We start from the raw sequence: 15,432 nt of genomic DNA, 5'->3' as shown, positions 1-15,432 counted from the left end.
AAAGTACAACACGTTTTTTCTCGGTTTTGTGATAATTTGTAAATATTAATTGTTATAGAAACAAAATTAGTTGATAATATAGGAAAGGCTATACAAATTTAAAATTGACGGGTTATGGTTTAGTGAGTGCGAATTCAAAAGTGATAATCAATGGTACTATTTGTTTATTGCAATGGTACTTTTTGCAATGGTACTATTTTATAATAATAAACCTAAAAATTTAAAATTAGGTACACATGATTCTGAATGAATTTGAATTCACAAAAGGTGACTTAGTGGTAACTTTCTTTTGCATTTTCTATAATAATGGACCCAGAAATATGAAATTAGACATTTACAATCAGATTCACAAAGGGAGACTTAATAGTACTATTTCACTCTTCTAATTGGGGTGGCGAAGCGCACCGGGTCAGCTAGTATATATATAGAAATTAAATGGTCCATGTATGTAATGTCATCACGTGAGAACGGCTAGAGCGATTTGGCTGATTTTTTTTATTCGATACGAAATTTTCAGCAGATGGTTTGTAAAGAAAAAAATTAAAAATTCCGGGTAAAACTCGGAAATTCTTTTTTTGTGAGTCCAGTAATAAAAAAGCTCCCTAAAGTATGCAGTACAAATTTAGATATTTTATTTGCAAATAAATAAGAACAGGCTGATGTGCGTGGGTTGGAGAAACTTGAAGAACTAACATTAGTAAATGCTACCGGGCGAAGCCGGGGCGGGGCGGTCAACTAGTATGTATATAAAAATTAAATATGGTCCATGTATGTAATGACATCACGTGCGATTAGCGGTCATCTAGTACATATACAAAAATCGCTATACCAAATTTTATGATGATCGGCCCATAAGTGGTCATAGCCTCCATATAAGAATCACTTCCGGAATACACATTAACCTACACAAATATCAAAAAAAATATGTACTGAACCAAAATGTTACACCGATCAGTAACTTGTATTCAATAATCATACTACAAGCTTTTTAAATATCTGTCCATTTTCCAGATGTACGGCTAAATGAACAACACACAGTGGTATGAGAAAAAAAAGAGGGAAATAAATCTGTAAATTCTAAACCCTTAGTCCGATTTGAATGAAATTTGACATGCGCACAGACGAAGTGTAGTCGATCACATATATAGAATCTTCTCGTCGAACACTACAAAAAACCTCGTCGTAGCTATCAATTATCTTTTATAACTTAGGAGATATTCGCATTTGAAAAATAAATTTTCCTCATTGTTACCCACCCTACTCCAGTTATTTGATAACAGCGGATCCAAATATTTCCCGATTTTCTCCATTTTTCTTTTGTTGGACTAACAATAAATTTATGTATGAAATATAGAAAGAATTGTTTAAAAATCATGACTGAGTCCAAAGTTACATGCATTTGAATTTTAAAATATTTAAAAATGTGATTTTTCGCAATTTTTTTGGGAAAATAGTACTATTATTCTTTTTAAGTTATCTAAAAAATTCTAAAAGGATGTATAAAGAATTTGTACTTTTTAAAAAGTTATCTTTACATCGAATGTTTTAAATTAAAAAAATTGAAAATTTGTAATACCGAGGGAACCAGGTCCATTCAAAGTACGCCTATTTTGTATGTAAAATTCAACTTTAGTGCAAAAATTCTCAAATCGCATACTCGATATCAAAATATAGTAACCCATTTTACATGGCCCAATATGTTCTTAATTATTTTGTAATGGGTTCCGATAACACCGCCCCTGGTATGGATATTATAGCCTAAGAACTAAAAAATCCCATTTTTGGGATTTTTCAACACTTTTTTTGGGAATTGCGGGATTCCTAATTATAAATTTAAAAATTGGTGTTCAGTTTTTCATTTTAAATCGAAAATCTATATTACTGTAAAATTTTGTTAAAAAATATTCATAAATAAAAATTTTATTTTAAATTAAAATTTTATTTTCATACTATATTTCATACATAAATTTATTGTTAGTCCAACAAAAGAAAAATGGAGAAAATCGGGAAATATTTGGATCCGCTGTTATCAAAAAACTGGAGTAGGGTGGGTAAAAATGATGAAAATTTAATTTTCAAATGCGAATATCTCCTAAAGCTAGGTACTCTGTTCAAAATTTCGTGCGAAATGCTGTCAAAATACATTTAAAATATTTGGAATGCGAAATAATTTCGCAAAAGTTGTACTCTGTTTTTATTGTGGAAAACATGTGAAATACATCTGGCAACCTTATTTTTCTACACGAAATAACATACAGCAGCACTTCTTTCGCACGAAATTAAAAGCAACAGCTAGCTGTCAAACAGCATATAAAATTTTTCGCATGAAAAAACCATGATTTTTCGCAAATATGAACAGAGTACTAGGCTTAAGTTATAAGACATAATTGATAGCTACGACGAGGTTTTTTGTAGTGCTCGACGAGAAGATTCTATATATGCGATCGTTTTGAAATCGGAACACAGCCGAAGAAATAGCATCGTTTTAAAAATTGAACATACCCGAGGTGTATTACTTTGGGGAACCCTGGTCGCACCCCCGGTGGATTCATGCGGTCAAAATTCAAAACTTAAACTCGACTACACTTCGTCTGAGCGCATGGTAAATTTCATTCAAATCGGACTAAGGGTTTAGATTTATTTCCATTTTTTTTTCTCATACCACTGTGCAACAGTTGGAAGTCATTCATGATGGATTGATGTATTTCACGGAATGGCAATATTGATATGTGCTTTGAATGTTTTTGAGAGTAGTAGCGAATACGGAACAATCCAACGGATAAAATTGGCCGTAGTTTTAATAAAAGTGGGCGTGGTCGTTTTCCGGTTTTTAATAAATCGAAAAAAGTGGACGTGGTCAATTTTCTTTTTCAATAAAACCTTAAATTGGATTAGTACGAACATTTAAAAAAAATTATCCAAATCGGTCGAGGCGTTCTCAACTGATGCAATTACCAACGAACGACATTTGATTTTTATTTATATAGATTACAGTCGCTTTATTTTGTTTTATTCTAACAATTCCGTCGACAAAGTAACAGGTTTATTGTTAGTTTAATTATAAAAATTGTTAGGAACAAGTTTTTAGGATAAATATAAACCACATTCTTTGTTTAAACTTAGCTTAGGCTGCGTTTACACATGCAAGTGATGAAAGTTGAAAATACGTATTATTATCGAAAATGTCGAAAATACATCGAAATGTCTACAAGATGCTTGAGCGATTACAGATGCAAGTAAAAGTTCATTTTGCAAATGTTATCGAAGGAGAATGATATAGCCGAAATGCCACAAATATAAAACAATTTACAGCTAATTTGATAAATAAACATTTTATATATCAGCATTTGTTATTTTTAAGTCCTTGAAACCAAATTTTATTATTTTTATTAATAACAATAAAGTGTTACCATGATATACAAATACAAACATTTCTGGGGAAAATGTTAGGTTAACAATTTTAATAGATATTTGTAACAATTTTATTTATAAAAACTAATGAAATTGCTATTTTACGAAAACGATAAGCATTAGTGGCCATCTATATATGGGGGATTTCATGTCAAGTGAACCAACTTTTGAAATCGATGTCTTCCGATCGGGATGAAATTTGCACCAAGGTTAGCTCTATTGGATAGTAACTCAGACACAATTTTTCAACAACATCGGTCGAGAACTCTCTGAGTTATAGGGGGTAAAATTTTGACAATTTGGTCAAACAGGGGTTTTTTCTTATCCATGAAACTTATTACCTATTGTTCTTAGCAAAATGTGTTCCAAATAGTATAGATAGCTATTTCTTCGATCTTTCGAAAAAAAATATTTAAAAAAAAAAATAAAAAATTTTTAATATTTTTTTTCCGAAATCAAAAACTTTTTTGACTTTTTTTTAAAATACGCTATTTTTTTTTATTTTTTTTTTTTTCTTAAAATAAAGTTTAGATATTTTCCTTGAACACCTACTTGGTCGCTTAGTGGGATGCGAGTGGGATATCTATCAAAATAAATATTTTGTAACTCAAAACATAAAATTTTTGACTTTTTTTGCAAAATCAAAAACTTTGTTGACTTTTTTTTCAAAATGGACCCTTTTTTAATCTTTTTTTTTAGGTCAAACAAAAGCTTAGATATTATCCTTGAAGACCCTTTTGGTCGCTTAGTGGGATGCGAGTGGGATATCTATCAAAATAAATATTTTTTAACTCAAGACTTACAATTTTTGACTTTTTTTTTTGCAAATACGATTTTTTTTCCAAATCCTTTTTTTAAAATTTTTTTTGTAGTCAAAAGAAAGCTTAGGTCCATTCCTTTAAGATATTTTTAGTCCCTTAGTGGGATGCGAGTAGGATATCTATCAAAATAAATATTTTGTAACGCAAGACATACAATTTTTTAATTTTTTTTTGCAAAATCAAAATTTTTTTCCAATATGGGCCCTTTTTTAATTTTTTTTTTTGCTCAAAAGAAAGCCTAGGTCCATTCCTTTAAGATATTTTTAGTCCCTTAGTGGGATGCGAGTGGGATATCTATCAAAATAAATGTTTTAACACAAAAATTTTATGTCTTGAGTTACAAAACATTTATTTTGATATATATCCCACTCGCATCCCACTAAGCGATCAAAACCATCTTAAAGGAATAGGCCTAAGCTTTCTTTATAGCAAAAAAAAAAATTACAAAAAGGGCCCATTTTAAAAAAAAGTCAAAAAAGTTTTTGATTTTGCCAAAAAATCAAAAATTGTATATCTTGAGTTACAAAATATTTATTTTGATAGATATCCCACTCGTATCCCACTAAGGGACCTAAAATATCTTAAAGGAATGGACCTAAGCTTTCTTTTGACTAAAAAAAAATTTTTTAAAAAGGGCCCATTTTGAAAAAAAATTCGAATTTGCAAAAAAAAGTCAATAATTGAATGTCTTGAGTTACAACATTTTTATTTTAATAGATATCCTACTCACATCTTCCTAAGTGACAAAATAGGTCTTAAAGGAAAAGACCTAAGCTTTCTTTTGAGCAAAAAAAATTTTTAAAAAAAAGTCCCATATTGGAAAAAAATTTCGATTTTGCAAAAAAAAATTAAAAAATTGTATGTCTTGCGTTACAAAATATTTATTTTGATAGATATCCCACTCGCATCCCACTAAGGGACTAAAAATATCTTAAAGGAATGGACCTAGGCTTTCTTTTGAGCAAAAAAAAAAAATTAAAAAAGGGCCCATATTGGAAAAAAATTTTGATTTTGCAAAAAAAAATTAAAAAATTGTATGTCTTGCGTTACAAAATATTTATTTTGATAGATATCCTACTCGCATCCCACTAAGGGACTAAAAATATCTTAAAGGAATGGACCTAAGCTTTCTTTTGACTACAAAAAAATTTTAAAAAAGGGCCCATTTGGAAAAAAAAATCGTATTTGCAAAAAAAAAAGTCAAAAATTGTAAGTCTTGAGTTAAAAAATATTTATTTTGATAGATATCCCACTCGCATCCCACTAAGCGACCAAAAGGGTCTTCAAGGATAATATCTAAGCTTTTGTTTGACCTAAAAAAAAAAGATTAAAAAAGGGTCCATTTTGAAAAAAAAAAGTCAACAAAGTTTTTGATTTTGCAAAAAAAGTCAAAAATTTTATGTTTTGAGTTACAAAATATTTATTTTGATAGATATCCCACTCGCATCCCACTAAGCGACCAAGTAGGTGTTCAAGGAAAATATCTAAACTTTATTTTAAGAAAAAAAAAAATAAAAAAAAATAGCGTATTTTAAAAAAAAGTCAAAAAAGTTTTTGATTTCGGAAAAAAAATATTAAAAATTTTTTATTTTTTTTTTTAAATATTTTTTTTCGAAAGATCGAAGAAATAGCTATCTATACTATTTGGAACACATTTTGCTAAGAACAATAGGTAATAAGTTACATGGATAAGAAAAAACACCTGTTTGACCAAATTGTCAAAATTTTACCCCCTATAACTCAGAGAGTTCTCGACCGATGTTGTTGAAAAATTGTGTCTGAGTTACTATCCAATAGAGCTAACCTTGGTGCAAATTTCATCCCGATCGGAAGACATCGATTTCAAAAGTTGGTTCACTTGACATGAAATCCCCCATATATAAAAGAGTAACGTTACTGACTGACTGACTGACTGACTGATTCATCATCGTACAGCCCAAACGGCTGAAGCTAGAATCATGAAATTTTAACTGTGGGTTCCTCCCTCCCCAAAACGATCCGATAAGAAGGGATTTTTGGAAATTCGAACGTTTAGGGGGTAAAAAAGGGTAAAAACGGGTAAATTCGGTAACCTTATATCTTCAAAACTAATAAAGATACAAAAAAACTTAAAATTGCATGTTACTCCATTTAAAAAATAAGCTGACAGGTGTTTCGTACTTTTTCGAAATTCGAACATTTTAGGGGAGAAAACGGGTAAAAACTGTATTTTGGTACTTTTTGGCACCCTATGTATCTTTTAAACCAATAAACATAGAAACAAATTTTAAATAGTATTCTTTACTTATCAAAAAATAAAAAATATAAGTTTGGTACTTTTTGGAAATTCGAACCCTTAAGGGATAAAAATTGTGTTTATTTTTGGTACTTTTTCATAAAATATTTTTTTCTATAATTTGACATAGATATATGAATATTTTATTATGAGCTCCCACCACGATACAGAAATTTATTTGAAAAAAATTTTACCACCGCAATGGGGATGGAAAAGGTACCAAAAAGGGTATAAAATCGGGAAAATGCATTTTATTTGAAATTATTAAGCCAATTTTGATAATTTTTTTAACATTGGTTCCTGGATTCATACAAAAATTAACTAACAGTGTGTTATTTGGAACTCGAGTGAATAGGTGTATATTGGGCCAAATCCGGGTAAACATTTTGGTACTTTTTTTAAAACATTTTTTTTTTGGGCACATTAACACAGATTTCAATCGTTTGAGACATGTCGGTAGCATAAACAATTTTGGCAAAATGGAGTATTTTTAAATTTCAAGCTTTAGGGGTGTTCAAGGAGGAAAAGGGAAATTGGTACTTTTTTCCTAATGGTACTTTTTTAATATTTTAATTATTACACTTATATACATTATAAAGTTAGCTGATATGCATCTTAGTGAAGTTAGTGTTAGGAATAGGGGATAAGATTTAGGTAACAAAATGTGTGAACTGAACTATAGGTACTTTTTTGTTCTTCTAATGGTACTTTTTCGAAATTTCTATAACAATGGACTTAGAAACATGTAATTAAACATATATGGTCCTAAGTGAGTGAGAATTCTAGGGGGAGACTTTTTGGTACTTTTTCATTATCGGAATAGTACTTTTTGTAATTTCTTCACCAATGAACCTAGAAACATGAAATAAAGCTTATATGGAACCGAGTGAGTGGGAAACCACAAGTGTGGGCTTTTTGGTACTTTTTCTATATTCTAATGGTACTTTTTTGAATTTTCTATAACAATTTACTTAGAGACATGAAATTAAGCATATATGGTCCTAAGTGAGTGAGAATTCTAGGTGGAGACTTTTTGGTACTTTTTCTTTAATCGAATGGTACTTTTTGTAATTTCTTCACCAATGAACCTAGAAACATGAAATAAAGCTTACATGGGCCCGAGTGGGTGGGAATCCACACGTGACTGCTTTTTGGTACTTTTTCTATATTTTCTGTAATAATGGAAATAAAAATACGAAATTAAGCGAATATGGTCCTAAGTGAGGGAGAATTATAGAATTTTAATTATTACACTTATAGACATTATAAAGTTAGCTGATATGCATCTTAGTGAAGTTAGTGTTAGGAATAGGGGATTAGATTTAAGTACCAAAATGTGTGAACTGAATTATAGGTACTTTTTTGTTCTTCTAATGGTACTTTTTTGAAATTTCTATAACAATGGACTTAAGTTAGGGTCAGACTACGCAAATTATTTGACACAAGATGTTTCATGTGTTTGATCAAAACTACATCAAATAATTCATGGGTTGATTTTGTGTTCACACTGTACACATTTATTTGCCATATTTGTTTAATCAAACTACACCGAAATACTATCAAACACACAAAGGGGAAAATATATTTGACTTGTGGTCACATTCATGGTAATATTTGTTCTAAATAATTATTAAATAAAGCTGCAAAACAACTTTAATTTCTTTCATCAATAAAAAAGACATTTCTAGAAAGTAAAATATTACCAGATTTTGCTTTACATTTGAAAGAATTATGAAATTTCAGTACTTTTATTTAAGCGTCAAATATTTTATGTTTCTAGTTTGAACAGAAAATATTTTTGCACTGCAAACAAGAAAACAGCTGAATTTGGTCAAACAAATTTATTTGCCAATATGAAAACATTCTTGTAATGTGACCAATGTGTGACCACTAAACAGCAAATATTTTCCTGCATTTTGGGTATTTTTTTATTTGATCTTGCAATTCATTTGCAAGATCAAACAGCGTCAAATAACAGCTGTTGTATCATGTGTTATCGCAAAAGTAGTGTTGCTATATCTTAAATTAAAAATCGCTAAATAATGAAAACAAATCGCGAAAAGAACACAAGCTTGAACAATTTAATAATATAATTATTATATGTTTATTTATTAAATTATATTACTATCACAATTCATAATTGAAATTGAATGGAAATGTAATCATGTTTTATACTTGAAAAATATTTGAAATATTAAATATTTTTCAAACAAAAAACATATGGCTTGAATTTATGTTTCCTTTTTACTGGAGAATGCTATTGAAATAAAGTGTAATACAACTGTAATTCAATTGCTTGACTATAACTCAAGGCTTGAATTACACTTGCTATCAACTTGAATTCCAGTAAAAATGCTTATTGGTTTTTTAATACATATTATTAATCGAACACGACTTTTTCCAAACTTTTTTCATTCAGAATAAGAACATGTTTACAAATATTATAAAATTTTACGGAAATGTTTACCTTTTTTACATAAATTTTTAATTAATTCCAATTCAATCATATTATCTAAAAATTTATAATAAAAATTTTTATATGATACCAAAATCAGAAAAGTAAAATATGCTATTAGAGATATTCTTCTTCTGCAGTAGAAAAAAATTTAAACAGAATTATTTTTTAATTACAATCAATTCATACCATTTATGTATGTATAAAAAATTTTCTTTGATTTTAAATTCAATCTGTATAAAATTTCAGTTAATATTCCATATGTACATATGAGCAATTTTAAATTTTGAAAATAGACAAACTCCATGTATAAATAAAAAATAATCAAACATCAGACTATGTTAAACGTATAAAAATATAAATTGCATAAAATTGCAAAAATCGCAACATAGACTTCATGTCTTCAATTAGTTTTTCTCCCAGTATGTCATCCTAGGCTGAATGACTTTTATGTGAAGAAGAAGACTTCATTTATTGATGCAATTATTTAGTGAAAATAATTTAAATAAAAAATATTCAAGAAATATTGAATATGTATTTATGTTTAAAAAAAAAATAGTGAATTTGTGTCTTTAATTTAGTACGAAAAATATTTAAATAATCTCCTCTTATTTTTCCGCCATGCTGAGCAAATAATTTTCTGTTTTTTTCTATTTGATCAAACAATTATTTTATGAAAGTGTTTGATATAGTGTGACCACACGGCAAATATATTTACTGATTGTTTTTCGCAGCAGTTTGGTCAAATAAAAAGTGAAAAATTAAATTCAATATATGATAACAAAGTTCAATAAATCCCTAATAAAATGATTACTTTACAATTCGAAATAAGTGCTTTAACCTTAAAAATATTTGCAAGATCAAATTATATATTTTTTAGGTTTTTATGTAGCTAGTGGTCACACTTTGTTCACATTAAGAAAATATTTTGTTTGCCGACAAATAATTTTGTTTGACTAAAATCATCTGTTTTGTTGTTTGCTCTAAATTTTATTTGTGGTCAGATTCAGGCAATGAAATATTTGACGATAAACGTCAAATATTAGCTGTGTGTGACCGTACCTTTAGAAACATGAAATTAAACATATATGGTCCTAAGTGAGTGAGAATTCTAGGGGGAGACCTTTTGGTACTTTTTCTTTATTGGAATGGTGATTTTTGTAATTTCTTCACCAATGAACCTAGAAACATGAAATAAAGCTTATATATAAACCGAGTGAGTGGGAAACCACAAGTGTGGTTTTTTTGGTACTTTTTCTATATTCTAATGGTACTTTTTTGAATTTTCTATAACTATGGACTTAGAAACATGAAATTAAGCATACATGGTCCTAGGTGAGTGAGAATTCTAGGGGGAGACTTTTTGGTACTTTTTCTTTATTCGATTGGTACTTTTTGTAATTTCTTCACCAATGAACCTAAAGCCATGAAATTAAGCTTATATGGACCCGAGTGAGTGGGAAACCACAAGTGGGGGATTTTTGGTACTTTTTATATATTCTAATGGTACTTTTTGAATTTTTTGTAATAATGGACATAGAAATATGAAATTAGGCGTATATGATCCCAAGTGAGTGAAAATTCAAAGGCATACTTCGTGGTACTTTTTCTTTATTCTCATGGGTACTTTTTTGAATTTCCTATAATAATGGACCTAGAGTTTCCAAAAAATCGAAGAATTTCAAAAACACTGTTTCGGTTTTAAAAAATTAAAAACCGATCGGTTTCGGTTTTGTGATAATTTATTAAATATTAAGTATTATAGAAACAAAATTATTTGATAATATAGGAAATGATATACAAATCTAAATTTCAAACTTAATGGGTTATGGTTTAGTGAATGCGAATTTAAAAGTGATAATCAATGGTACTATTTCCTTACTGCAATGGTACTCTTTGAATATTTTATAATAATAAACCTAAAAATTTAAAATTTTGCATTTTCTATAATAATGTACCCAGAAATATGAAATTAGACATTTATAATTAGATTCACATAGTGAGACTTGATAGTACTATTTTTTTCTTCTAATTGGGGTGGCGAAGCGCGCCGGGTCAGCTAGTTTGTAAAATAAGTTAAAAATATAATTATAATTTTATCACCTTCTGGTAACACATTAAACATTTTTAGCCGGGATTTAACCAATTATTGTGTTTCTCACTAAAGCTGAAATTCACATGTGTTTCTGAAACATTTTTTGTTCGGAACATTATTTTTTTTATATGTAGTTTGAAGTCTCTCTCAAAAATAAAACGTCAAACTACATATAAAAAAATAATGTTCCGAACAAAAAATGTTTCAGAAACACATGGGTGAATTCACCTTAAGGATTAATTTTGTTAGAATTGCCATACTTTTCAGTCAAATCACATGTTTATTACTCAAAATTTTTCATATAAATATGGCAATACTTTAAATTTTATATGAAAAATCAACCGCGCACATAACTTTCTTTTGTAAATTTTAACTTTGTAATAGAAAAAGTGACATTAATTTTAAAATGTACATTCAAAATTATATTGATGCTAATAAAGCAAATCAAAACAAAGAATTGCTCTGCTGAATTGTATTTTATTTTTCATCTGTTTGTGCTTTGGCATTTTATACTTAGGTTTAACTCGCCAATCAGTTAAACCTAGATTATATAGTAAATAAACAATAAGTGAGAAACACAATTTTTAGTTTAATCTAGTTTTAAACTAAGAATGTAGATTATTTTTATCCCAGAAACTAGCTCTTACTGTTTATTTAGTTTATAATCATGGGTTACCTGATCATCATTGGATAGTTAAACCTAAGTTAGAACTGCTCACCAATTTTTTTTGATTTGCTTTATTAAAATCATAATTTTTAATATCTATTTTATTTACTTTCACTTTTTTCTCTTTATAAAGTTAAAATTTACAAAAAAAAGTTAGGACGCGGTTGCTTTTTTATAAAATTAAAGTATTGCCATATTTATATGAACAATTTTGAGGAATGCATCTTTATAAATTGACAGAAATAATGGCAATGCTAACAAAAACAGTTCGGCTAGATTTGTTTCATGTTTAACTAACAATTAGAAAACTAGATCTACGCCAGTTAAAATTTGTAATTGGTTTTCAATTTTTAATTATTTATTGAAAAAATATCAATAATTTCTTCTGTAAATCTTTTTTTTTTGCAGGGTGAATTTACTTATCCAGATTCAACAAAGTGGACCAATGCAGAACTTGGCGTTCCTTCATAAAATATGACCTCGCATATATATGTACTCATGTTATTAAAGTAATATAATATGGTTAATAAAATCATTTAAAAACAAATTTGTTTCTTTACATTTTAATCCTCAATCGAACTTCATATCATCTATGTCATCCTTTTTTTGCACAAAAAATATAATCTAAAAAATAAATATGAAATCTTTATCGCTCCAACTTTTATCATCCATTTAAAAAATCTGAAAATATAACACTGTGACATAAATAATTCCCAATACACGTGAATTAACAGACCAACAATGTAGAATTTAAAATGTTTATAAACATTAAAAATGGACCCTAAAGTCGTTTTTTGAAAGTGCTCGATTTCACAAAGAAGAAAAATAAAAAAGAAGTTTGCAATACAAAAAGAAAAAAACAAGTAGACAGCTGGAAGGGAAAGTTTGTAAACAAAAACAAAAGACAGACATAAATAAGTAAGAGTGTTTTACAGTTTTGTTAAACCGTACATTTTCGTCTGGTCATTTAATTTTGATATTATGGTCGATCTTTGGCATACTCATACAAGTAGGTACCAAAATGAGCATTACGTGTTTATAGATAAGATCATATAGCATTTTCCCTCACATAGATGTTAAGAGTGGGAAGATTCAAGGTAGTTTTAGGCAACTTGCCCGACCTGGATTAGATAATAAAGGATAGGAAATTCACATCCTTCAGAGACATGAGGTCTAATAAGTGAAACAGTAATCTCTGAAAAGAGTCGTGCAAATGGTTAAGTTTCTGAGGCATTGAGGTCACCCATAGAGATGGATGTACCTTAATATCAAAAGTAAAATCATAGGTTAGGTTAGGAAGTGTTGTACACTATGTGCACTTCCACTCGGAGAGGTCCATTGTGATTCCCTTCAATAGATATAAAAGTGAGGATAGATTAAGAGTAAAAGAAGAGTCCAAAACCGTTTGGTAAAAAGAGAAAATAAAGATCTTCACCCTTATCGTGGTTAGCGTAAACGTCATACGCCTAAGACAGTTTCGTACTAGATTAAAGATAAAATGCAAACTGCTTCTTCGTAGGCGTATGACGTTTACGCCAACCACGACAAGGGTGCTTGTTACGGATCAGGAATCGCTGTAGAACGCCCCTTAAATAGCCACCCTATTCCCTTTATGAAAACTAGTATATTGCTCAGTTCACAGACAGCAACATTACCAATTTCGTCCAGAAATCTATTTCCTAGCCATATAAGTCTGTGACCCTGTAACCTAGGGCAGTTGCATGATGTGCTCTACTGTCTCTAGCTCCTCTGCATCCCCACACACTACAAAAGTCCTGTGTGCAATTATCCCATTTACCTTAAAGGCTCGAATTCATCAATGACCGTTAATCACTCCTACTAGAATCCTGAGATTATACCTGTCCAACTCTATCAGTGTTCTAGTTGCGTTTGCATTATGTTTTGGTCACAAGGCCCTGGACACCTTGCAATCCGTCCTACTGCTCCAGGATTGATTTGTATATTCGCGGAATCTTTTTAAATTAGCCTGTAGTAGTGACATATAGGTGGTTTAACCCCCCGTTCCGTAGTAACATGATCTAGATCATAACCATGTCTAGCCAGTTTATCTGCTACCTCATTTCCTTGTATGTCACAGTGCCCTGGTACCCAACACAATCTCGCTGAGTAATGTACCTGTTGTACTTTTAAATGTATATAAATAAAAGACAACGTTTAATATTTAACTTAAACTATATTTATTAAAGAAAATATGAAAGACGCTTAGTTGAGATGGACGGTTAAGCTACAATCAAGATATATTAATTATAATTAATATACCTATATATATATAATTGGCTACTATACTGAAAAGCTAAATTCAAATGTGACAGTATAAAATAAGAATGCCAGGTTGTATATTGGTTAACAGGGTTACCCCTAACATCTCCCTTCTTTAAGTTTGCTCAGGAGATCTGGAAATAGGTTCAACTGGTTCTCTGCGGGAAACTATACGTGACGGATTCCAAATTCACTGGTGATGTAGGTGGTGTTACAAAATCGTCTGGATCGATTGTAGTTGCAATCTGAATCTCATTCAGTAATATATGCAATGGTAATTGGGAACTTATAGTCCGTGATGTATTCTCCGTTGGAGTTCTCTTTCGTAGTTGATCTGCATGAGCTCTTGCAAGAATCATGCGATCACCAACTTCGATCAAAGTGTGTATTGGTACCCAATAACTTGTGTTACGTTTGAAGATCTTGGCGTAAACTAAGTCTCCGGCCTTAAAGCTTCTGTTTCTAGTACCATGCTTGTCGTTGTACTGATTTTCCATTTTGGTATCTCGTAACAATTTGCTTGGCACAGGTTTCAAAATTACATCGAAAACAGTCCTCATTTTACGACGTATAAGTAATTCTGCTGGAGAGAGTTGGTTGGGTGAGTTAGGGTTAGGAGTTGAACGGTAAACTTCTAAAAATCTATTAAGGGTTTCTACAGACGTTCCTTCCTTATCCGATTTTTTTAGAGCTTGCTTGAGGGTGTCTACAAATTTTTCCGCTTGTCCGTTAGAACTAGGTTGAAATCTTACGGTTCTGGTGTGCTGAATGCCTCGTTCGTTGCACCAGGATTCAAAATTTTCGGAACAGAACTGTGTTCCATTGTCGGAAACGATTTGTTCGGGATTGCCGGATTGTGAACAAAATTCGTTGAGCAGTTTAGTTATGGCAAATGTTGTCGTTGTGATTGTCTCGTAAATTACTGGGTACTTTGAGTAAGCATCTACGATGACCAAGTAATATTTACCTTTCACTGGTCCAGCATAATCGATATGCAGTCGCTCAAGAGGATAAGTTCTCAAAGGCCATGAACAGAGATTCGTTTTTACAGGATTTGAGGCATTAATTTTTCAATTAGAGCACTTCCTATTGTAATCTTCAATTTCCTTATCGATATTCGGCCAGTAAACATAACTTCTAGCAATAGATTTGCTTCTTTCAGCCGAGATTGTTCTTTGAGGATCTTGGGTCGATATATTTCCGGAACTACAATACGTCTGTTGAATAGTATAACGCCATCAACTTGTGAGAGTGATTCTCGTCGATTGTAGAATGGAAGTAATGATAAATCTATGTTTTTATTATTTTCAGGCCAACCACGGATCATGTTGTCAATAACGCTCTGAAGAGTAACATCATTTTTGGTTTCTTGGACCACCATGTGGCTTGGACCACCAATTGCTGACACAGATTCACTGATGTCAATTC

The 15,432-nt window shown here is 30.3% G+C and overlaps 1 protein-coding gene across 1 annotated transcript in view; it reads left to right on the top strand.

Annotated features, from left to right (window-relative positions):
• Nucleotides 1-12,271, top strand: part of LOC135963201 (NADH dehydrogenase [ubiquinone] 1 beta subcomplex subunit 2, mitochondrial-like) — a 91,189-nt gene extending 78,918 nt beyond the window's left edge. The window contains exon 3 of the mRNA XM_065514969.1: nt 12,133-12,271. Within this exon, the coding sequence (XP_065371041.1) occupies nt 12,133-12,195 (63 nt within the window). The 3' untranslated portion in view covers nt 12,196-12,271. The remainder of the gene's footprint in view (nt 1-12,132) is intronic.
• The last annotated feature ends 3,161 nt before the right edge of the window (nt 12,272-15,432 follow it).

This window comes from Calliphora vicina, chromosome 1 (assembly GCF_958450345.1).
Source record: "Calliphora vicina chromosome 1, idCalVici1.1, whole genome shotgun sequence".
NCBI lineage: Eukaryota > Metazoa > Arthropoda > Insecta > Diptera > Calliphoridae > Calliphora > Calliphora vicina.
Note: the sequence above shows the minus strand (reverse complement) of the source record. Positions and strands in the feature narration are given on the sequence as shown.